This window comes from Lygodium microphyllum, chromosome 11 (assembly GCF_053477565.2).
Source record: "Lygodium microphyllum isolate KBCC chromosome 11, Lygodium_microphyllum_v1.1.10, whole genome shotgun sequence".
NCBI classification, from domain to species: domain Eukaryota; kingdom Viridiplantae; phylum Streptophyta; class Polypodiopsida; order Schizaeales; family Lygodiaceae; genus Lygodium; species Lygodium microphyllum.
This window is the reverse complement of record NC_141145.1, coordinates 122951945-122977409: the sequence shown is the minus strand read 5'-3', so window position 1 is coordinate 122977409 and position 25465 is coordinate 122951945. Positions and strand designations below refer to the sequence as shown.

General features: G+C 40.1%; 1 protein-coding gene across 1 annotated transcript in view; it reads left to right on the top strand.

Moving 5' to 3' along the window:
- Window positions 1–25465, top strand: part of LOC148029320 (FAD-dependent oxidoreductase family protein) — a 59941-nt gene that overhangs the window by 19136 nt on the left and 15340 nt on the right. Inside the window, exon 6 of the mRNA XM_087688097.1 lies at window positions 7831–7978. Within this exon, the coding sequence (XP_087544223.1) occupies window positions 7831–7978 (148 nt within the window). The remainder of the gene's footprint in view (window positions 1–7830; window positions 7979–25465) is intronic.

Sequence of the window (25465 nt, the reverse complement as noted above, 5' to 3'; positions counted from 1 at the left end):
CATTATCCTTGACATCACGTGCAAAAATCAAGTACGCAGAAAGATGATTCTTTATTACATATGTAGTGGCAGAAGCCGATACAACAGGTACAGACTCTCCTTTAAGCTTCACATCAAGCACATGAGTCTTTCTCCTATGTTCCAAAGTTAGTGTCTTGTTAAAGGCATCCAACACACCATGCTTTCTGAACATCCATGGCATTCCCAACAAGACATCACAGCCTTCAAGTGGCATGATATAAAATTCTTCTGCATCAACATAAGATTGTACATGAAGACAGCTTTCCAAGAATGGGTGTCACAGACTCTGAGTAACCAGGACATGCCAACCCTGCCTCTGCTGTGTAGCCTATCTCATCTGCTCTGATGCCCAAAGTAGAAGCCAACTTTGGTGAGATAAAGTTTGCCTTAGCTCCAGGATCAAAGAAAATAAGTACATGTTGATCCCTAACTTTACCCCATGCTCTGCAAAGCTCATTAGCATTCGAGTGTGGCATGTCTCCCAGCATATCTGGCACTAAACGTGCTGAAGGTTTGGGCTTCTTTCCTTTCCTGTCCTCTTTATCATCATCAGCTGATCTCTTATTCTTGTCCGAACAGTTAGATGCAATATGACCAGTCTTCTCATAGATAAAGCACTTCCTCTCAGCCATTAAAGCCTTTCTCTCTTCAAGAGACTTGCGCACAAAAGGTTTCTTTTGGTCCTTTGACTGCTGTCCAAAGGACTTGGTTGATTTCTTCTTGAACTGCCAAGGTTTACCCGTGCTTTGAGAATTTTGGTAAACCTGTTTACCAAATGGCTTCTTTGCTGAAAATTTTTCAGATTTGTCCTGTTTAGTGCTGCCCCCAAAACCACTTGATTGTCCCAACAATAATACATTTCCTGTAGTAGCATTCTCAATTAAGTGAGTCAAAGTGGTGACCTTTGCGAGGGAGTGATAGGATCGAGGTGCAGCTGAGAGTGCAGTAGAGAGTGTGAGAGTGAGAGAGACAGAGTGAAGCACGACACCCAATCCAATAGACTGAAAGAGTGTAACATGAAAGTACAAAGTACAACCCTTAAACCTTAGGGTTGTAGGGGGTGTTCACACCCGAACACGGTAAGTGCCCATAAATGTGAAACATAAGCACATAAGTACATACGAAAATAAGACTATGAGTTTGGGGGAAAAAACCTCTCCTACCGAGAGTAAAAAGTGCCCCAGTGTCGTGCTGATCACCGACACTCCCATATGAGCGTAGGCGTAAGTGAGGCGTGAGTCAAATACCCAACAACCTTTGTGTTTGTACAATAATTCCGAAGTTCCTTGGGCAGCCCACAACAATATTTCTCTATCTGCTCGGTCAATGGCACAACCCTGTAAGAAGTGACTGGAAGTAAAGCCTCCCAAAACTTCTTGTTATAGTCTTCCAGATCCTTGCATTTAGATGCATCCAAATTGTGCCAAGCTGACATAACATCAATCTCAAATTCATTGGTCAACCAAGCAGAAGCAAATACTTGCTTAAAATAAGTCCAAGTAGCAGGAGCCTGTCCTTGCATCAACAGTGTACTCCACCATTGACTAGAATTGTCCTTAAGAAAAGTGGCAGCTTTTTGAACCTTAGAAGGCTCTGTAAAGTTCCCTCCTGCAAATGTGGCATTAAGCTGTTGTAAGAAAGAAAGAGCCTTAGTCCTATCTTTGAATCCTCGAAAGATGTCAAACTATACGGCTGCACCACCTTCCTTGTATGGCTTTGGCTTCTCATGAGCCATCAAAGGATCCGTAGGATATGCCTGTAACATAGGAACACTAACAAGTGGCATTGGAGTTGCCTGACCACCACTGACTACAGGGCTTGTAGACACAATACTTGCTTGCTGATTTTGATAACCAGCCATACCAAAAGTGCCATGTGGCATGCCAAAACTGCCCTGAACTCCCTGAAATCCAAGGTGCATGCCTATATTGCCATACATGGGGTTTGGTATAAAACCCTGTGTACCCCCAAACACTATTCCTGGTACATAAATCTGGTTTCTAGGTGCATAACCAGCCATACTCTGAAATACAGATCCACCTCCAAAGTACCCAGGATGTACAGAGGTCGGTGGGAAAACCTGGGGTAAAGCGTGAAAACTGTTTCGTTGTCCATTTAGGCCAACATTTGGCTGCTGTAAAGTGGCGAGCTGAATTGGCAATGCCTGTGTAACTAGCATTTCCGCCACCTGTTCCTGGATAGTCGGAACCAATCTTGGAGTCTCCATTGACTCTGCAAGCTGCCTTGGTGTTTCCACTGAATCTGCAGCATGCTTACCCTTATCCTGGACCTCTATTGGATCCGAAACCTTTGCAGATTGCCCAACTTGCTGTAAAGGAAGGGAAGGCTGCAAAAATGCCAAAAACCTTGGATTCTGCATCACTTGAGTAAACATACTCATAGCAGCAACTAACTGAGTCTTGAAAATGTCTTCATCCACAGAAGAAGCTGTATGAACTTGTGGCTCAACCATAACAGGAGGAGTAACAAACTGTGGATGTCTAGAGGACTCTCCCACTTCATGAACAACAGGGATCTCTTGTGATGAAGACGCTTCCTCTCTAGTGTCTTCCTTTCTATCAGCCATAATGCACAATTCTATGTCTTACACCCAAACAAACCCTGGCTCACTCTTTAAGGAAAAAGTGATTCGATCCCGGCAATGGAACCATGTAACCGGCCTGTTCACTGGGAAGGGCGGTAGTGTACAACCAAAATATATAAATGCTTTCACCCAATTAACAGTCGCCCACATTACCTGAACTTAAAGACACAGAATCAAGAAGAAATACAGGAAGCTAGAATGCTCCTGTTGCCACATAGACACCCTGTTGGCCCCTAAGTTAGGCGCCCCTTGCAGTATTTCTTTATTTTTAAAAAGAGAAGGTACAATGGGCTGTCTTTCACCTATTCTGGGTGAAATTTGACAGCAAAACAGTACAATTACTGACCCAAATCAAGTTGACCAGGAGGAGAAACTCTGCCCAAGTCTGAAACTTCTGGTTGGAGTGCAGAATTGACCATTTCAGTCTGCTGTAATTACTGGTTCAGACCTGTTCTGAGACCTGTTTACAACTCATACTGTTCCATGTACTGTTCGGCCCACTATAATTATTGGTTCAGACCTGTTCTGAAACCTGTTTTCAGCTTATATTGATCCCTGCACTGTCTTGCATCATCTGGGCCAAGTGCCCCTTGATTCTGACATCAATTGGGCTCTAAATTAACCTCTGAACAGTCCAAAATCAGTACTGGTTTAGTGCTGTATAAGACACTTGCTTGGTGAGGTTACCACCCTCACCTGTTCCTGCTTGTGGGCAGCAAACAACTGCTCTTGTTCCTGGAGAAAAAAGGCTCTTGCCTCATGCAAAAACAGCATATTCCACACAGCTGTACCTGAATCAGAAGAAAGGCCCTTGATTTTGCAGCATAACCATACTGTCAGGGAGAGAGAGAGAGAGTAGGAAGCAAGCTCAGCCTTTGTGCATCATAGACAGGGTAGGCCAGCTCTCAAGAGCGCTCCATCTGCAACTGTTTTTCACAAATGAGCCCCTATCCCTATCAAAAAACTGCACGCCAGCCCTCTTTAAAGAGGTAAGTGCACAACTTTGTGCCAAGTGGCAGCACTGGAAGATATTTCCCATTCTAGCCTTCCGGTCTAAAATTCTCCATTCTTGGTGCAGAATTTGACCTCGGTAGAGACTAGAGGATTGATCCTCGTGCAAAAACGAAGATAATGACGCGAACAGATTCTGAGGTTTAAAAATAGTAACTCCCTAAATTTTAGGAGTTGCTTCCATTGCATCCCACTAGTCTTCTGACCATCTTTGCAAACTAAGGCTATATCCAAATCTGTAATGTAGCTCAACTGAAAGTGAATTTTCACTGATGACCCCACATGGACTAATCTCTTGCAGATTTGTCCATCTTCACTTTGAACTAGTCTCTTCCAGGCTAGTTTTTCAACACACTTGTCCATATACACTTTCACAAGTCTCTTCCAGGCTTGTCAATCTACAGTGCCATCAGTCTCTTCCAAACTTGTACTGGACCTTAACTGTCCAGTCTTGACTCACTAGACATTCGTGTCGGTTTCACATACTGGCCATGCAACTCAGGCATTTAGATTTCAAGAGGGATCCTTCGAAAAAGAAAAACCAAATAAAATATGTAATAAAGAAATCAACAAAAAGGTAATAGTTGTCACAGTCTTGTGAGAGATGATGATTAGGTTACGTTCTTCTTGAATAAGTTGTTTGTCAAATACTTACATTTTATGTAGCACATTATCTCACTACCTAGATTACTAACCTATGAGTTGGAGTGTCAGTTCTTGCATTACATGAGGCTATACGATCAAGTGCATAAGAAGTTCTCCACACATATCCATTCAAAGGGGCGAGGGTGATTGTCTCTTCTTCGGGAGGGAAAATCAACAGTGGCAAAAACTCGCAAGATTGGAAGGTAAGCCAAAACAAGGGTGGCATCACTTTCTTTGACGGAACCAAAGAAACACAACTCCTTTGGCAAGAAATTCCTTAGAAATATAGATTTTGTACATATTGTCAATGGTTGGGCCATGTGGATTAGAAGTGTCATTCCAAGGCCCAAGGTCTTCCTTCTAGAAAACCATAGTAGATTGTTGCAAGTGCCTCCACTCCGGTTGCCAGTCTAGTGAAGCTATGTCTCCCGCTATTGTGCCATCTACTCCATTTGCCCCAACAGCTATTGGATATATGGCACGTGGACAACCTCAATAGCCTATCTTTTTCGCTACTCTTGAAAGATTGGTTGATTGGTTTGCTAGTGGCTCACCAATTGCACTTTATATATCCATTTCTAGGGCATCCACTACACCTTCTAGGACCACTTCCTTGCCTTGCCATATGTAATGGTGGCGACACACTTAGCCTTTTCCTTTTTAGACTTCCGCTGTATACTTACGCACTCATTGTATTGCACTTAGCTTTGCTTTCTTTTATTTTCAGTTTTGTTTTTGAATAATCTCACTACTCACCTTTATGCTTGTAGATTTTCTCTCTCTTTTGCAGGGTTTTATCTTACAATATAGGGCTAACATGTAGGCTTATATTAGTCCTTTCTGAGTTGGAGAGAGGAGATGCGCGCTGTTTCTTTCATAGTTTCATCTACTAGAGTTTTGCTCTTCTACTGGCATGGGGGCTTCCCCTCCCGCGGTAGATTATGCAACATCTCTCTTGATGTTATCATGGTGATGACTTTTATCCTTGCTCTTTCAGTAAGGATGTGTCATCATTTTCATTCACATGGTTCTTGGTGCCACATGAAGATTGACATCCTTAGGCTCCTCTTCCTTCTTTGGCATTGACATTCAGGTTGAGAGGGAGTTCCTATCCTTCTTGTGTTGTACCTTCCCCTATTCATTGCATGATTTCATCATCTTTATTCTAGGGCACTTGGGCGAGTGAACAATTTTTCCAGGAGGGACATTGTCTAAGTGGCACCTGTTGCATGAGCATTCTCTAGCATATAGCATACTATGTATCCCATTGTGTAGAGCACCATTGGACATGTCCTAAGTTGTTTCCATTGGTGGATTACATCACCATTCTTCTTCACGTGATACTTCATCACCTTTCCCTTGTCATCGACATCCTTGAGTAGTTAGGTAAGCTTGTAGTGTTTTGTGATGTGTTGGGTGTACCATCCCTATTTCCGTCTTTTGAGTGTATCATCCCTACTTCCGTCTTTTGGGTCACTGTTACTTAATCGGCCACTACCCCTAAAATTAACTTTTCACAAAAAAAAAAGGTTCAATGTGATTCCATCCGTCTTTGTTCGGCTTGGTAGGCCATTGGGCAGTTGACACAAGCACCCTTTGTCTGATGCCCTATCCTCTTTGGGGTGACTACTTGGACTCCCTTGGTAAGATAACCATCATCTTTGTAGTCTTGGTAGGCCACTAGGCAGTTGACGTGCACCCTTTGTTTGATGCCTTGGTTGCTTTGGGGTGGGATGCCTTGGGGTAAACATTGCAAGCCTTTCCTTTTAGGCTTAGTTCTGTGCCTAAGAGGGGGTGTTTAGCTTAAACACGCATTACAGCTGATTAGCATTTTTAAACAACCCCAAAATACACTTAATTAATGAAAAACACAAATTTGGTGCACGGTTCGAGAGAGTTTTAGTGGTCTCCCAAAACCCTAAGTTTTGGGGCATTCTTCAATATCTATAAATAGACAATTGCCCACCATTTAGCCTAATCCTTTTGTTCAGGTTTCTCATTCTATCGTCTAGATTTCAGCCATTAGCCATCAGACATCTACATCTACTATCTAGCCTATCACCAACTGCAACCCATCACTATCCAGCCCTAGGTAGCTTGTTTTCAGCCATTGCCGTGTTGTTTAGAGGTCTCCATGCACCATGTCATCACAACACGTGATCAGCTTGCGTTTTCAGCATATGGTGTTAGGCGACAGGCTGTTGCCATCTCTTGTACTAGGCGACTGCTGCAGTAGCTGCGTTTTTGCTGTTCAACAGGTCTTCTACATCAGCAAACACCTCTCCTATTCTTGTCTGATAGTTCTTTGCCTTGGCACTCTCTCATTTCCGACTTGTGGTTATTGCACTTGGGATTTGTATCTGGTGGATGTCACTCTCCAATATTGCATTGCTCTGCCCTTGGGCATTTTGTACACTCTTACATTCATTTACTTCGGAGTTTCTTTTCTCTGTGTTCGTCTCTATGTTTGAGTTTTGGGTTTTTGCATTTTGTGTTTCGCATTTAGGGTTTGAGTTTTTCTTGTCTCTGTCTGAGTCTTGGTGTTTTAGTCTTGGTCATACATGCCGTGTTTCGTCAGTGCAAACCCTAGCATATCTTCACACCATGCAAGCAGCAAAAGGTCTGTCTGCTTTACAACTTATGAATGGTTTGAACATGGGCTATTGTATGACACTAAACTGCACACTTGGTGTAGTGTGACAAACATAGAGAAGAACTCCACAACCTGGTTATAATGGATCAACTAATTCACCTAGATCTTGAAGAGTAAGTCATAAACCAGATTCTGGATGAGAATATGCATCAAAACAAAATCTTTTCATCAAATTCCAGATGTATTTTATTTGCTGCATAACAATGCCATCCTTTGTTACTAAACTGAATGCTCATAGTAGTGTAGCAATTCCAAGTTTCAAATTTCAGAAGTAGAGCGCAAATGCGATTTGAAGAAGATTGAGTGAGTAGCAAATCATGGGTCCCTCACCAACAAAACCAGTTACAAAATGTTTGTAATCAAAGTAGGCTTGATATCCAATCAATGTACATCCTGGCCATAATGTGCAGCCGATGCAACAAGACCCTGAATGGTGGTCATACATGAAGTAGCTGCAAAGCTCTGGTCATGATCAAATCCCTTCTGCTCAGCATATACTTTGCAGTAAGTAGAGCCTTGGAGTGATCAATGGTACCATTCGCTTTCCTGTTCAAGTGGTACTTTCGATTGGTACCAATGGCCTTTTGTCTTCAGACAAGTCAACCAAACTTTGTGTGTCATTGAAACCAGCCTTTAGATAGTAAACATAAACTCAGCAAGTACAACCTGTCTACTTAGATAATCGATGTGCCTTTGCCTACCTACGGCCGGCTGGCTGGTTTTCTCATAGAGAAAGAAGTTTGTAACAGCATGGTATAGCAATGTGTTCATTTCCATCTTTCATTGGTTAGCATATATGTCTCTTTTTTTCTAGGTCAGCTGAGAATGCTTAACAGTATTATTTTTAATGCTCTACCAAGTGGCCTTCTCACAGATAACTTTTGCCCATTGGCAGGGCCATTTGCTTGTATTTGAAGGGCTTTCTCAAGTCTCATTGAAACATGGTTTGATGGAGTTTGCATATGAGAAGCTAGCTGATTCTTCCGATCTATATGGTGTTGCAGCAACAGCTACAATTGATGCTGAAGGCCGACTTCTCTTAGGTACTTGCACCTCTAGGTTGCAAGCTCATTGGCAATCCACAAATTTGGGTACCTGTTGTAATTAAGAAAGCTGTTATGAGAAGCGTAAATGTCAAAACAATGATATATAAAGTGAGAGGTTTAGGATGTTGTAAGTGAATTATATCATGGATTTTGGTTGAGGACAGATAGTTCATAAAACTGGGGTACCTAAACATTTAATTCCCAGATGGAGCAGAAATGCAGCAGCACAGCAAAATGCTTCAGAAAATTGCAGCTAAGATGGCAGCAGCATAAAAACAAATCCGACACTGTAGGTCATTGTGTCTTTTGACCATAGGTATAGCAGTTGGTTGGTAATGATTTTGGTGCCGTACACCTATCTTGCACCATTGATCTTTGACTGCAACCATCAATGCTTGCTTAATGTGTAGGTGAAGTAGTAGAGAGAACATCATCAACATAACCCAAGGAAATAATAATGAGTACTTGATCCATAGGTGAATTAGCAGAGAGAACATCACTGATATAGCCCATCCAATACATTTACCAGTAACTTAATCCTTAGTTGGCTTATATCACGAGTGAAGATCAAGATGGAGCAGTTCAACTTAGCTATACAGCATAATACACAGGTGTTCTGATGTTTTGAACTCATCGTTATTACGATGTACCTCCTTGGGCAGCTCTACTTGTGTTGATAAGTTATTGGTCAAAGTTGATGTATCAGAGCTCCAATGGACTTTGACAAGACCACCTTGACAATATACAGATTTATAGCATACATAGACAAGTTCTTATTTATCAATAATTTGCAGATTAAAATCTCGATTCATCCTGAAGTCTAGATCTGTGGGAAAACCAAGTCACATGGTGCATTCGTGTAACTTGGCACCCATGGAGTGACATTGATTCTCAGTACCAAGCTGGCAATCCATGCCAAAACCAGAGTTGGGACCAGAGGCAACAGATTTCAAATTTAGCAGCAGTTTGTACATATGTTATATGAGGCAGTCATTTTTATAACACTTCTAGTCACTTCAATCAGTTGTCTTAGCCCCAAACTCCAGCTCATGGTATATAAGCAATCGGCCGTCATTTTGGACTCAGCAAGTTCACCCCTCAGGTCATCAAAGTGATGAATGAGGTCCCTTACTAGTAGAGGAGAATCTTTAACAACTCAGTTTTGTAGATTGGAATACTTTAGTTTGCTCATCAGATAGAGCTTTCCATTCATTGTAGCCCTCGTATTGTCCATCAACAAGATCTATAGCATTTGCTTTGAGAAGGTTCACAAACTATGATATCAACACTTGGAGAAGCTCCATGAGCTGTGATGTCCTCCATGTTGGGGTGTGGACAGCAGTGGAGAGTGCTGAAGAATGATTTGATGAAGGATGAGTGGAGGAGTACAGCATGGCCACAATATTCTCTAATTAAAGGGGATATTGGAGGACTTGTCCTACCATGTGAAGTAAGTGCCAATAAATACAAATTAAGGCCCACATGGTTTGGCATTATAGGCCTCCCAATTGGTTTTTCGTTTAAGTCTTCTAATAGACTTCTTATTGCTGCATGTTTTTTTGATATGGAAGTCCCTTATAGGGCTGCTTGGTCCTTGGAATTTTACCTTGGGATATATTATATTTTGTTTCAAGGGGTATTATTAATAGACAGTTTTTCTCTTGTGCAAAAAGAAAATGGAGACCAAAATTTGGAATGAATGCAGCAGAATTAAATATTATTGCAGTTTAGGATTTTGGTTGTTTAATACTTCTCTCTACTAGGTCCACACCTTTGCACATTGCATGACCCTCAAGATGCATCTACATCAGCTTTTTGTTGTTGACTTGCCAATCATGAAGGACTACATCAATAAGGTGAAAGAGATTTGGGATGAGCTAATATTCTTCGAAAAGGTGGCCTCTTTGGAGGATGTGGCTGTGGCCTTGGCACATATCCCGCTCCAAAAATATGATCTCTTCTACACCGGTTTCTTGCCTCTAGGGTTTGGGATATCATCAGGTGGCAAGAGAGCTTGTGTCTATATTCGTGGAATAGGATGGCTGATCTAGGGAGATAAGTTTAGGTGAATCGGTCATGCTTTTGTAGTTGACACATCTTCAGGTGGCAACCAAAAGCGAAAGCAAGGCAAGAAATAGAAGAACAAAGACAAGAAGGCTAAATTAGAGTTGTCTTTAGGCTCTCATTTTGATCCACATGACAAGCATAAAGGGTTTCCCAAGTGTCACAAGACAATAGAAAAAGAATTTGTATTCTTTTTATTTATTTGCACAATCAATTATCTATTGATTTGTTTGCTTTGTAAGTACTAGATATCTAGCAAAGTGCATTATAATTGGCCATTGATAAGTGGTCATAGGTTATGGTATCATGATTAGACTTGTACATAGAAATGATTAATGCCTTGAAATGTTGGTTGGATCCTTTAGAATAGATAGCTACAATCAACAAGATGGCATGATTATGAAAAGTTTATACAATGTGCATATATAGGCTGAAAATATAGAATGTATATATCTTTGCATAGAAGACTTGTATAATGATTCTAGCATTATTCTTTAATGTTCTTAGTTCTTAGCCCAAAAACGAAGGCCATAGAGAAAAGACAAGTGTTAGGACTCTTATCACACAAGTTTCTAAGTATCCCATCATATGCCACATCTCATGGTATATGGTTGGATTCTTGTCTTGTGCTACTTCACTTTCCCTCTTTGCACTAAGTCTCCCTTTCTTCTATAATCATTTCCTCTCATTTTACATTAGTTTTCCTTGATGTAAACTCATGTACAATAGCCGAAGATAGCTCAAAGTTAGTCCCAACCATCTCGCTCATCATCCTCCACTCCATAATCATCAAATACTTGAATTTTCCCTCTTCTTTTGCTACTGTCTTATAGGATAGTAGACGTCTAAGTTTATTACAGCACCTTCTTTGCATAGAAGATGCTTGGACATTGTGTTTAATGAGCTGCATAAGCATCATTTGGTGATCAATGACAAGAAAAGTGAGTTCTTTTTACATGAAATCCACTTTTTGGGGGATATCCTATTAGCCGATGGTGTTTGTATGGATCGTGCAAAGGTTGAAGCAATACATTCATGGACACATTTGAGGAATGTAGGCAAGGTTCACAACTTTTTGGGCTTGTGTATGTTTGTTACTTTGCAGAAACAGTATCTCCGGTGTATGCTTTGCAAAAGAAGGGAGTTCCATTGAAGTGGACAGTAGTGGAAATTTCAACTTTTGAGAAGTTAAAGGAAAAGATGATTTCAGATTGTGTGCCTGTGCTACCTGATCTAAAGAAGTTATTTGTTGTACCACGATGCATGTAGAGATAGCATTGGGGCTGTTTTAATGCAGGAAGGCCATTTGGCGGCATATGAGAGCCATGTTTTCCATAGTGTAGAGAACAATTTGCAGGCCTATGAGAAGGAACTTTTGGCTGTAATTCATGTACTATCGACATCAAAACACTATTTTTTGGGGGACTTATTTCATTGTATAGACAGACAATGGGACAATGCGCTATTTTATGACTCAGACTAAGTTGTCTGAGAAGCATATGAGATAGAAAAATTTCTTATATATACTTCATTTTCAGATTGTGCATATAGATGACAAAAAGAATACAATGGTTGATGCATTGTCTTGTAAGCCTTAGATTTTGATTGAGTCTTGTTTATCACACTGAGTTAGATGCCATGAAGGATCAATATAATTCTAATTTTGCCAATGTTTATGATTAGCTTAGCAATCATTAGAGGCATGGGCATTAAATATTGAGAGAGAACTTTTTGATCATGCATGATGATTGGATGTCACAAAGTAGCAGAGGCCAAAGGTGATGATAGAGAGTCATGCTCCTCCCTATGTAGGACATAAAGATATTGATGCTGCAATTAAGGAAGTGGAGCATTTTTTCTATTGGCCAGATTTGAGACACGATGTTGAGCAGTTCATCTATTTGTGCATAGTGTGTCGAAAAGTCAAGTATGATAGGCAAAAATATAAGAGGCTTATTGCAGTCCTTGCCTATACCTGAGAGACCTTGGCAAAGCATTACTATGGATTTCATCTTAGATCTTTCGAGGACACCTATAGGGAATGATGACATATGGACTATCATTTGCAAGTTCGGTAAGTATTCCCATTTCATTCCGGTAAGAAAGAAAATAAAAGCTAAGCATATGGCATGATTGTTCTTGTAGTACATATTTAAGTATCAAGGCTTGCTAGAGTCGATCACTAGTAATTGAGATCCGCGGATGACCAATTTGTTTTGGAAGGGGCTATTTGAGAATATGGATACCATACTAAAATTTCTTTGTCCTTTTATCCATGGATAGATGGTCAATTTGAAGAAGCAAACTCTATAGTTTTGGATCTCTTAAGGTGTTGTGTATTACAATATAAGTCACAATGGAAGCAGTATTTGCCTTTAGTTGACTTTGTGTATAATAATTTAGAGCATAGTTCCACAAGTAAGGTTCCACTTGAGGTTGTGGAAGGTGGCAAGAAAGTGCCTTCTATTTTATACACCAAAGATAAGATGTTTGAGGTTGATTGCTACATTGAGAACATGGATGTGGCTTATGAAAAGATTAGTAGACACTTTAGAGATCACAAGAGAAGCAAAAGAAGGCAGTTGATTATGATAGACGTGCTTTATAGTTTAAGGGGGTGATTATGAATTGTTGGGTTTTGAAAAGGCAAGGTTGAGAAAGATGAAGGGTAGATAGAGATTGTATCTGAAGTTGAATATGCATTTGTGGGTCCTTTTAGATGTTAGGGAAGATCGATGATGTTGCATATAGGCTGAAATCACCTCCATATTGGTTGATATATAATGCCTTCCATATGAGCTTGTTGAGACCTTTTCATGGTGATGTCCTAGAGGGGAAGGTATGTCACGGAAACATGAAATTTTGATGCTTTTCTTAGCATTTAATTTAGTTGTTATCAAATGTGTAAATGTAAGGTGCACATGTGTTTTACAAGTTAGTAAAGTCACAATAACGTTTGAAGGACCCAAGATATCAGTGGGTGTTAAAGAAAAAAGTTGTAATAAGTTAGGTGCATGGTGTCAGTTATGGCTTAGTGTAAACGCCCCGAACAACGTAGTATGTTTAACAATTATGAAATTCACTTGTTTTCGAGACTTAATATAAAAGGGAATGGATACTTAAAGCTGAAAATGAAAATTACTCACAAAATTTCAGCCATGAAAATGTAAAAGTAATGGAGACAAGATTGAGGGTTGAAGATGGGTACCCCCCCACCCCCCCGAAGGAATGTATTTCTGCTTAACTCAAGTCCCTTAGGGAAGAGCTCAGTTACAATCAACCTGAGAGTGAGGAGAAGTAATTCTCTCTCTCACAAGATCATGCAAAGATGTACAAACACACATGCATTATCTATTATGCAATGATAAGAACTGATTTCTTTACAATATGAGAGAAGAAAGAGGGGAAATCAGCCTTTCTCCATCGTTGATTAGCAGTACATGGATAGGGCTTGCTTCTTGTTGCTAAAATGGAAGAAAGAGCTAGAGAAGGAGATGCTGTAATGAATTTACAGGCTTGTTGTCCTGTAAAACAGCAGTGATAGAAGAGGGAATATGGAGGAATTTGATAATGGAGGAGTGGGGGATGATGATGAGGATGAATGGGGCCAATTTTTGGCTATCTGTGGGTGCTGTACATGAGTTTACAGCAAAGAAAAATGATGCTGAATGAAGAAAAACGAGCTCTTATTTATAGGAGAGGGAAGAGCTAGTACAAAAGGGAAAAGTGGAGTAGCACAAGACAAGTGTCCAGCCACATGTCATGAGATGTGACAAGTGGTGGGACACTTGGAAACTTGTGTGACAAGTGTCTTGACACTTATCTCTTCTCTATGGCCTTCCTTTTTGGGCTGAATACTGTCAAGAATAGAAATATCCAAATTTAGTAAGCACAGTCAGAGTACAGAATTTACTATTTTTAGAATGACATCCCTATTTTTTAAAACTAGCATTTTTAGACTAATTCGCGGCTCCTAAAATTTAGAGACCTCCTAAAATTTAGGGAACCCCCAATATGGATGTCATATGAAAGCTTTTTCTGTGTACATCGCAAAAACGGTATCAGAATTTTCATGTGACTTTCCTATGCAAAGAAATGTGCATTTCAAGCTTTCAGCCCACACATGCACTTTGTACAAGCATTTCATGATCATGCCATCTTATTGATTGTAACTGTCTGTTCTTGCGGATCTAGCCTACACTTCAAGGCATCAATCCTTTTTGTGTGCGAGTCTAATCCTGATATGTGTGAGTTCTGGTCACAGGCGCCCAATCGGGCCATATAGGTGGAAGTGTGATCTATATTTTCTCTAACCCACTGCGTGGGTCCACCATAACCTGTGACCACTCATCAGTGGGCCAGCTCCAATGCACTTTTCTTTATATCTAATTAGTGCAAAGGAAACAAATTTAATAAATCATTATATAGACAAATTAATGAAAAAGGATACAAATTCTGTTTCTATAGAGTTGTGACGGCCCTCTGGCTTTTATTCAGCTGTCCTCAGCTGAAAAGCTTCTTGATATGACTGAAGAATGTCTGGGTAATCCTTCATGAATTTTTCATCTACCCACTGTGCATATGTTGTGGATAGATTCTTGAATTTTAGTAAGAATTTTCGTGTCACAAGGCCAGTTCTCGTGGTTTGATCCTTGTGAAATAAAATCTGTTGAGGTTCCAAGAGTTTCTCTGTTTCTTCAACTTCTGGGGGATCTTCAGTAATGGGTTCCTTTGGTTCTGGTCCTACGTAAGGTTTTAGCAAACTTACATGAAAAGCATGGTGTATTTTCCAATGAGCAGGAAGCTCAAGTTGATAAGAAACTTCATTTATTTTCTCAATCACTTTGAAGGGTCCAAAGTATCTACTGGAGAGCTTTGGAAAAGATGAATTTTGTTTGAGCCTGCTTTTATCAAACTTTAGCAAGACATATGGACCTTTTTCAAAAGCCAAAGGTCTTCTTCGTTTATCTGCTTGCTTTTTTTGTCGCTCTTGGGCAACTTTGATAGTGGCTCGAACTTGATCCATTGCTGTTTTTAAATCTGAAGCAAACTCATCAGCAGCAAAAATCTTATCTTTAGTGCGAATAATTGGAGAAGGAATCACTTTACCCTGTACTATTTCATTTGGAGCTTTCCCTGTGGATGAGTGCATTGTATTATTGTAAGCAAACTCCAATAATGGAAGATATTTCTCCCATTGTGACTTATGTTCACTAACATAAGCTTTCAACATATCCAAAAGAGTGAGATTCGTCACCTCTGTTTGGCCGTCAGTTTGAGGATGAAAAGCCAAGGAGAACTTTAAAGTGGTTCCCAAATTCTCAAATAAAGCACGCTAAAAGTTACTTGTGAATTTGGAGTCTCTATCTGAAATGATCTCAGAAGGCATACCATGTAATCTGAAGATATGTTGAATGAAAAGTCTTGCAACCCAAATCATATCATGATCTTGAGGTGTTCTTGGAATACCTGAGATGAAATCCATTGCGATAGATTCCCATGGATCTTTGGGCACTAGAAGAGGTTGTAACAATCCTGGAGTCTTTTGCCTATCATACTTGGATTTTTGGCATACTAGACAAGCCTCAATGAAGTTATGTGTATCTCTTCGTAATGTTGGCCAATAAAAGTAGCGCTGAATTGCACTTAGAGTGGCTACCCTCCCTCTATGCCTTGCATAAGGGGGTTCATGACTTTCTTTTAGCACCTTTTGTCGAACATGAAGAGTGACACAAAGGTGATTGTTCATGAGAAGGTAACCGTCTTTGATGGAATAATCTGGATGAGAACTTGCTTGCTGTAAATTTGACCAAATTGCTGCAAAATTAGTATCTTCATCATAAGTATTCTTCATCGTTTGAAAGTCTTCATGATGAGCCATTGTAATAGTTGCAATGCGAGGCACTCTAGAAAGTGCATCAGCAACTATATTTTGTTTCCCTGGAGTGTACATAATTTGAAAATGAAACATAGACAAGAAAATTTCCCATCTTGCATGTTTCTCTTGCAAATGCTTTTGAGTCTTGAAATACTTCAAGCTCTGATGATCAGTTTTAATAAGGAATTCATTGCCTAAAAGATAATGTTTCCATATCTTCAAAGCATGAACCATTGCTAAGAGCTCCTTTTCATAAATGTCATACCTTTTCTCCACATCATGTAGACGGCGGCTTTCAAAGGTTACGGCATGGCCTTCTTGATTTAGCATTGCACCAATACAATCATCGCAAGCATCTGCTTCCACCACAAATGGTTTTACCAAATCTGGAATGATAAGGATAGGTCTAGAAGTAAGAGTTGTTTTCAACCTTGTGAAGGCTGCCTTCTCTTTTTCCTTCCATTGGAAAGAGGTCTTTTTCTTTGTAAGGTCATCTTCATGATGTACATGAGGTGCAATCGTTTCTTGGCTTATCCTGATCTTTTCAGGATCCTTGTGAATCCCTTCAGAAGAGATGACACGCCCAAGGTAATTTATTTTATGCATGAAAAATTCACTCTTTTTACCATTTACCAAGAGTTGATTTTGTTGAAGTAATTGAGAACAATCTCCAAGTGCTGATGATGCTCCTCTTCATTCTTGCTAAAGACAAGAATATCATCAAAGAAAGTACCGATATATTGTCGATGCTCTCTAAAGATGCGCTCCATCATTTGATTAAAGGTGGCTGGTGCATTGGTTAATCCGAAAGGAACCACCAAGAATTCATAAAGACCGTATGAAGTGCGGAAAGCAATTTTGTGTACATCTTATGGTATTACCCTAATTTGATGATAACTACTCTTTAGATCAATGCGGCTGAAAACCTTTGAGCCTCCTAGACGATCCAAAATGTCGTCAATTCTGGGAATAGGAAATCGATTCTTCACAGTGATTTTGTTGAGGGCTCGATAATCAATGCACATTCTGAATGTGCCATCTTTCTTTTGAACAAGAAGAACCGGTGAACAAAATGGTGAGCTACTTGGCCTAATTAGCCCATGGTTGAGTAGGTCTTTAACTTGCTTTCTGATTTCTTCTTGTTGAGGATGGCTCACACGGTATGGTGCTATATTAGGAGGAGAATTGCCCGGATATCAATATGATGGTCTTCTGGCCTTTCTGGGGGAAGCTGATAAGGAAGATCTTCCGAAAAACAATCTTTATACTTTTCCAAGAGCTGAAGTCGCTCTTGGTTTTCAGCATTCATATTATCTTTTACATCAGTGACATAAAGCAAACAACATTGAACACAATTCTTAATTGCTCTAGAGACTTGCATATGGCTTACCATAGGTATGGTGTCTCCAGAAACTCTAGCTTGGATCTCGTACTTCTTGCCTTTGTTGGTGAGTTCTACCTTCTTTTTCTGAGAGAAGATGGTTGAATCTACTTTATGATTCCAGGGCATGCCAAGAATCACATCACAACCATCAAGGTCTCCGATATAGAAGGTATCTTCGTCACTGTAGCCTTGAATTTGAAACTTGAGCTTGCCAATGTAGGGTGTCACAGTCTTCACTGTGTCACCTTCATCGGCATTTAAAGCTTGGCGAACTTCTGTCGGAGTGTCCATCTCTTCATTCTTTAATCCAAGCTCTTTAGCTAATTGCAAGGAAATGACATTTTCATTCGCTCCAATATCTATCAAGAATAGTGCTTGCTTACCTTGCAGCTGTCCCCAAGCTTTTAATAATTTGTGCATCTCTGGAGTGTGAGTTGTGTTTGTAACTATATCACTGATAGCATTGATTTTCACTGGTGACTTAGGCTTGTTGTCAGAAACCTTGCTTTGTCCTTTGTTTGGATATTGCTTCGCTATGTGGCCTGTTTGTCCACATTTAAAGCACTTTTCTTCTTTTATGAAGCGCTGCTTTTCTTCTTCGGAAAGTTGCTTTGCTTGTGGGTATAGATTGGTGCGAAATTGAGGAGCATTAGGAGGTGCATAGAGCTTCATCTTCTTTTGATTTGATGGTTGCTTTTGCCGCTGTTTTTGTCCTTCATTTGGGGCTGAATACTCCTTATCATCAGCTACTCTCTTCTTATCATTCTTTTGGAATGATTTGTTGCCATTGTGCTGCATTTCCCATGTCTCAGTATGGTCAATGAGTTCCTTGAGACTAGAACAATGATAATGATTGAAAGCAGTACGATGCAAACCTCCTTGAAACTTCCTAAGCTTTTCCGAACTGCTGATCTTCTTGAAATGTCGGACCTTCAAAAGTAGCTTCCAAAATCTCTTGGTATAGTCACCGAGTGACTCATTTTTCCTTTGCCAAAGCCGATCCCAGTCCATTTTTATATCTCTTTTGAAATGAACAGGAAGAAATTGGCTTTGTATCATGCAAACAAAGGATCGCCATGATTTTGAGGCAGTATGATCATATTCCAACCCCGTCCACCAAGTATGGGCTAAGTTGGTCAAATGTAAAGATACAAACTTAATCTTTTCTTTTTCTTTATACTTGTCACGACCATACAAAATTTGAAATTGACGAATAGACTTCAGAAAAAGATCAGGATTTCGGAAACCATCATACATACTGAACTTGATCTTCTTTTTAAGTTGAGATAGTGACTTAGTCTTCTTCTTCTTCTTATACCTTCGTCCATGCCCGGATCTTGAGGTTGAAGATAGTGAAGTGCTTGATGGGGATGAAGATGGAGACGAGGGTGAAGAATGTTAATGCCTTTGACGATGATGAGGTCTTCCACGAGAAGGGTGTGACTCTTCGTCACTAGAAGAGGGTCCATCAAAGTAGGCGCCGGATGACTTTGAAGAAGAGGATGAGCTTTGTCGCGATCTCTTTCTTTGTCTTGAAGTAGAATGGGACTGCCTCTTAGAAGTAGTTGGACTTCTTGATCAGCTCCTTTCATTGGTATGGCTTTGTCTCCTAGAAGCAGATGGGCTTCTTTCCTTGAATTCTTTGGGATTCTCAACTTTTTCTAGTTTGAGAAGTTGCTCACGAATTTGCTGATTCTCCTCTCTAAGACTTTAAATGGCTTGAAGGATAGCACTTATCCATTGAGACTCTAAGAAAAATATGCTCAAGCACTCAATGCAAGGGCTGAAAACAAACAAACTTATAATTGTAAGCACTATTAGTGTTGGGGTGAGGACTGAGCCAAAGCTCTGATACCAGTGTAAACGCCCCGAACAACGTAGTATGCTTAACAATTATGATATTCGCTTATTTCTTGTTGCTAAAAAGGAAGAAAGAGCTCGAGAAAGAGGTGCTGTAATGAATTTACAGGCTTGCTGTCCTGTAAAACAGTAGTGATAAAAGAGGGAACATGGAGGAATTTGATAATGGAGAAGTGGGGGATGATGATGGGGATGGATGGGGGCCAATTTCTTGCTATCTATGGGTGCTATACATGAGTTTACAACAAAGAAAAATTATGCTGAATGAAGAAAAACGAGCTCTTATTTATAGGAGAGGAAAGAGCTAGTACAAAAGGGGAAAGTGGAGTAGCACAAGACAAGTGTCTAGCCACATGTCATAAGATATAACAAGTGGTGGGACACTTGGAAACTTGTGTGACAAGTGTCTTGACACTTGTCTCTTCTCTATGGCCTTCCTTTTTGGGCTGAATACTATCAAGAATAGAAACAACCAAATTTAGTAGGCACAGTCAGAGTACAGAATTTACTATTTTAAGAATGACATCCCTATTTTTTTAGGACTAGCATTTTTAGGCTAATTCGAGGCTCCTAAAATTTAGGGACCTCCCAATATGGGTATCATATGAAAGTTTTTTTTGTGTACATTGCAAAAACGGTATCAGAATCTTCATGTGACTTTCCTATGCAAAGAAATGTGCATTTCAAGCTTTCAGTCCACACATGCACTTTGTACAAGCATTTCATGATCATGCCATCTTGTTGATTGTAACTGTCTGTTTTGGCGGATCTAGCCCACACTTCAAGGCATCAATCCTTTCTGTGTGCGAGTCTAACCTTGATATACGTGAGTTCTGGTCATAGGCGCCCAATCGGGCCATATAGTTGGAAGTGTGATCTATTTTTTTTCTAACCCACCGTGTGGGTCCACCATAACATGTGACCACTCATCAGTGGCCAACTCCAATGCGCTTTTCTTTATATCTAATTAATGCAAAGGAAACAAATTCAATAAATCATTATATAGACAAATTAATGAAAAAGGATACAAATTCTGTTTCTATAGAGTTGTGACACTTAGGACATTTATTTGACCACTAAGTGTTAGTGATGATACTAGGAAGTATGCATTAATTAATTAATTGCCATAGAGGTCAATTAATGGTCAAGACAACATGGGAGTCAAAATTGCCTAGCCTATTAAATTGTGGACGGGTATTTTTAAAATTTTATGATTAAATTAATTTTAAGAACCACTAATTTTGAAAGTTAATTTAATCGGCTAAAAAACATTGGAAATGAAGGAAGAGAGCAAAAGAGAGTGAACACAAGACAATGAGCAAGAGTGAGCAGCAATTCCGCACTCAAAATATGTAAGTGCTAGAATGATAGAGTGAAAGTACAATAGGTCTTAAGTAAGTTAGACCTATGGCTAACTCAACTAGAGTTCACTTAACTCTAGGACTAACTCTAGAAGTGGTGACACAACTTATCAATGTAGTTGTGTTCACATTATAAACCAACTAACTAAAACATTAGACACTATCCATAGAATTGGCAAATTCTAACATCCCCTTGCAATGCCAATGTGGTAGAAGTACAGGAAGATCAAGCACCAAAGGGTAGCAAGTTCAAGGACTTTTGAAAAGCCTCAAACTTCTCACGAGGTAATGCTTTGGTGAAAATGGTTGCAACACTTTCCTGTGTGGATACATACATTAAGTTGATCTCTCTTGCATAACATCTCTCTCTAATATAATGGTAATGCACCTCAATATGTTTCGTGCGAGCATGAAGCACAAGATTATGTGCTACTGCAATAGCACTTTGATTGTCAAAAAGAATGGGTGTAGGTCTCTCCAAAGGTATATGTAGATCAACCAATAATTTGTGCAACCAAACAGATTCCATTATTGATGTGCAAGGTGCCTTTTACCCACTATAAGCTGTTTCTTGCTTAGCCATGAAATACATGAACAGTCTAGAAAGAAACAGTATCCACTAGTAGATTGCCTACTGTTTGTATCACTAGCTTAATTTGAATCACTATAAGCATGTAAATGCAAGTCTCTCCCCCCCTTGGAAAATACACGTACGTTTCACTGTCCCTACATTCGGTGAATGTGGACAAGTATTTAGGGTATATAAGTTTTAGTTTTAGCAATACGTACGATTAGGTCACGTATTAATTCCTAGTGAATTTCTTGGAATTTAACTCATTCTAAACGAGTACTCCGGGATTTAGGTATTTAGGTTTGTGCTAATTTGTTTAACTCTTGAAGATAGTTACGTTAACATTTCATAAACACATGACTCGTTGTCTACTCGTAAATTGATTTTTCAACCTTAACTTATCGATTAAGGTTAGGCATAGGTTAGGTTAATTCCAACTAATCTTCCTATAACTTGCGAACAAAATTCATGCTAAACAAACAATCTTTTACTTGATAACTTATGTAGTTGACAAACGATAATTGCCTAGAGTTACGCATCGTAAGAATCATTTCATGTCTTGCACTTTCCTAAGGATTCCTAGCACTTTCCATGGTGATTCATTGCGAAGAGGATATGGGTTAATAATGCGATATGCAGTATATACTTCCATGTTTAAATGAGGTATACTATTTTAATTCCGTTCTGTAACAATGGACATTAATCTAATTTTAATTCATTGCATTGCATAAAGCTATTTACTAGAAATGCATATATGCTCTCTTTACTTTGCTTGTTTTATTGAAAATATTAATGAATAAATTCCTCCGTCGTGAGCTAATTTTTCTAAAGCATTTAAGACGAAGAATGCATCCTATTTCCAACAATTATCCTTTGCACGATTGAATTATAACAATACCAAATAAAAATTAGGAATGAAAACCTGGGCTTGGGGTGAGATGTCTACGTGGATGCTAGGAGACAATCCTCCTGTGGCTGCGCCTTGGGCTTTCTTAGGAGGCATCGTGACTGCAGTCCTTCTGTCGTGGATGCAGGTTTACAACTCCTTTTTGAAATTCCACTATGGCTCCCTTTTGCAATAACTTGTACTGCCCGTCGAAAGTAGCTTTAGAAGGCTTCCTCCTTGAAGTAGGGATTTCGAAAGGGGGTATTTCAAAATCTTTCGCAAATAAGACCCATTAAAGCCATGGGAAAGGCTTAATAGCCTTATAAAGACCTACACGAACGGGGAATAAAAGGTGTAGAATCCCTTAGAGGGCTTTTGAGTGGGAAAGGAAGGTGTCAAAAGATCCTCAACATTCTCTTTCTTTTTTTATGTGTGGGGGAAAAAAACAAGGTATGGGAGAGCTAGATGGGTTATTTTTGCATGGCCTAAGGGGGCCCTTAAAGGGATTTAAGATCCGGGAAGGAAGAGACTTTAAGGTAACATATTTTGGTGGAAAAAGGGCTTATAGAGCTTCAAGGGGAAATTTGAGGGGGTTGAAAAAAGAGCCTCAAAGACCACTTAAGGCCTCTCACGGGATTTTTGGGAAAAAACCCTTTCTTGGGGGAAAAAAGGGGCTTTATAAAGTCCTAAGGGAGAAAGTCCAAGGGGGGGGGGAAGGAAAAAGGGCTAAGGGGGGGGCCCTTAGGGGGGAAATTCCAGGGGGGAAAAGGGGTAGCCTTAAAGGCTATGGGAAAGGGGACCTAAGGGGGATTTAAAACACGGGGGGGGGGGGGGCGATTAAGACCTTTAAGGTCAAACTTTTATTGGGGGGAAAGGGGGGACTTATGAAGCCCCTTAGAAGCTTCTAGAAGCTTTCTGGAACTTTTGCACGTGGGGGAAAAGGGGCAGACAGTCATCCGTCGGCTGTTGGTATGGCGCTGACGAAGGGCTTCACGAATTCAGAGCGTCGGGATGGCGTAGCGTCGCGTCACTCTTCTCTCTCTACCTCACGGATTCAAAACTGCGTACAGCTTCAAGGCGGCCCTCTCTTCCTTCTCTTCCCCAAGGCTACCATAGCCACTAGCAGCCGTGATTTAAATAGGGGGAGGGGATAGGATCCTTCCTCCCCCACGCGTCGACGGGCATGCCTCCTTGCCTAGGCAAGCTCCAGCAAGGAGCTTGCATCTCTTGCTATTCCCCTCTTCCTCCAGCTCGACAGTCGGCTGGAGGAGAGGGGAAATAATTTAAAAAAATTTGCTAAAACAAAAGAATTATCCAATTCTATTATCCTCTACATGAGTTTGAAAACCCACTTAGTGGCAATGGCCTTCTTGCCAAGTGGTAGATCCACAAGATCCCATGTAAAGTTAGTGGCAATGGAGTCAACTCCTCTTGCATATCTTGCATTCAATGCACATCTTGCGTCGAAGGAAGTAGGCTCATCATCATTCAATAGTGAGCGCATAAACACATGCTCATCACAAGCATCTATTTCCTGGAGAGTTTGTAACAGCCATCTCAGGATTGTTTTTGCTGCATTTACATTAGCCCTTTCATGTTGAACTGCTGTCTCCATTGCATGTGGCAAACCTTCATCAATACCCTGTTGTTCGGGAACATATGGAGCAACAACAACTTGTTGTAATAGGTCTATGCTACCATTTACAGTAGGCATGGACCTCAAAGAAAGTAGGAAAAGGCCTTCAAAAACATCACCAATGTCATGTGTGGCTGGTTTTTGAAATTGGTAATGAGAAAATGCTGCATTTTCAGCAAACATGACATTCCTATTGACAAATGCCTTCTTTGTGCTTGGGTTATACACGTGATAGCCTTTGCTTTCCAAACTATAGCCAATAAAAATGCATTTTACATCCTTATCATCAAGCCTTCCACGAAGCTCTTTTGGTTCATGTACGTAGGCTATGCAACCAAATATCGGAAAGTAGTCAACTTTGAGTTTCTTTCCATCATGCTAAGCCTCAAATGGAGTGATTATCTTCAAAGCCTTTTGTAGGTGCCCTATTTAATACATGATTGGCACATTGAAACCCTTCTAACCAAAATTTATGTGGTAGTCTCTTGCTTTTTAACATATGAGTCATTTGCATAAGAGTGCGATTCTTCCTTTCAGCAACTCCATTTTGGTGAGGAGTCATTCTAACAGGGGCTTGATGCGTAATGCCACGATCCAACAAATATGTCTCAAATGCATGAGACATGTACTTCCACTCTCTATCTGTGTGAAGTGTTTGCACTTTTAAACCAGTTTTAGCCTCAAGCTTTGCCACAAGATGTTTAAAGTGTATGAATATATTAGATTTGGCCTTCAGGCCATACACCCACGTATACGGTGAGTAGTCATCAATAAATATAACAAAGTCAAGATAACCCCCAAGTGCACATGTCCTCCTGGGACTACAAATATCAGAGTGAATAAGCTGCATTTTTCGGATAGCATGTACTACATTCTTTTTGAAGGAAAACATGAACATCTTGCCCAAAATATATCCCTCTTATGCATGAGGAGGTGGAGTCTCCATTGGAGGCAATGCATCTACCATGTGATACCTTTGAAGGGACATTAAACTCCCAAAGCTTATATATCCATAATGGGCATGCCAAAGCTTCACATTCTACATAGCGGACATAAGACTAGCAACATTCTTTCGAGTTTGCTCCTCTTGTAACAAGAGGCCTTTCAACTCCACAAAAGTAAGGGGATGTTGCCCCCTCTCAATGACAACATCAAAGAGGTGTGAAAACCAATATATGGTTCTAAAAGAGAGTTTAGTGTGATGTTCACCAATTGAGCATTCTAAATAATCTCATCAACATTGAGTAGTTGCTCACACAAATCCTGTGTATGAGTAAGGTGATTTGTCATGCTATCACTCTCATCCATGTTTACATTTGCCAACTCTTTGTGAAGATAGGAGATCTTGGCCTCATTGTGGGCAGCAAATATATGCTAAAGTATGTCCCATGCTGATTTTGAGGTTTTGCAAGATAGAGTATGTGGAATGATGGCCCTTTTTATTATCAATGCTATCAAGGAAAGTACATGAGCACCCTTTGAATCCCATTTCCTCTGATCCTTCGTAGGAGGGGGAGGGGCAGCAGCAACAATAGCAACAACCTATCCTTGGGTGTGACGCTGACGTTTTTGAGGTGTGAGACCTCCTGGTCATTGCAAGTTACCTATAACATAGTTCCACATGTCCTTCACAACAAGAAGATTTCAGACCACAAAACTCCATAACTGGTAGTTGGAGCCATCAAGCTTGTTCTCCTAAGTGAGGATACTAAGGATGTTGCTCTGATCATTGTTTCTCGACGGGCCATGTTGTCAGAAATGAGCAAAAGTCTATAACCAAATACTTCAAAGCTGAAGTATAGTGTGTGTATTCCTTAGAGCATAGTTTTTTTCATACTCGTATG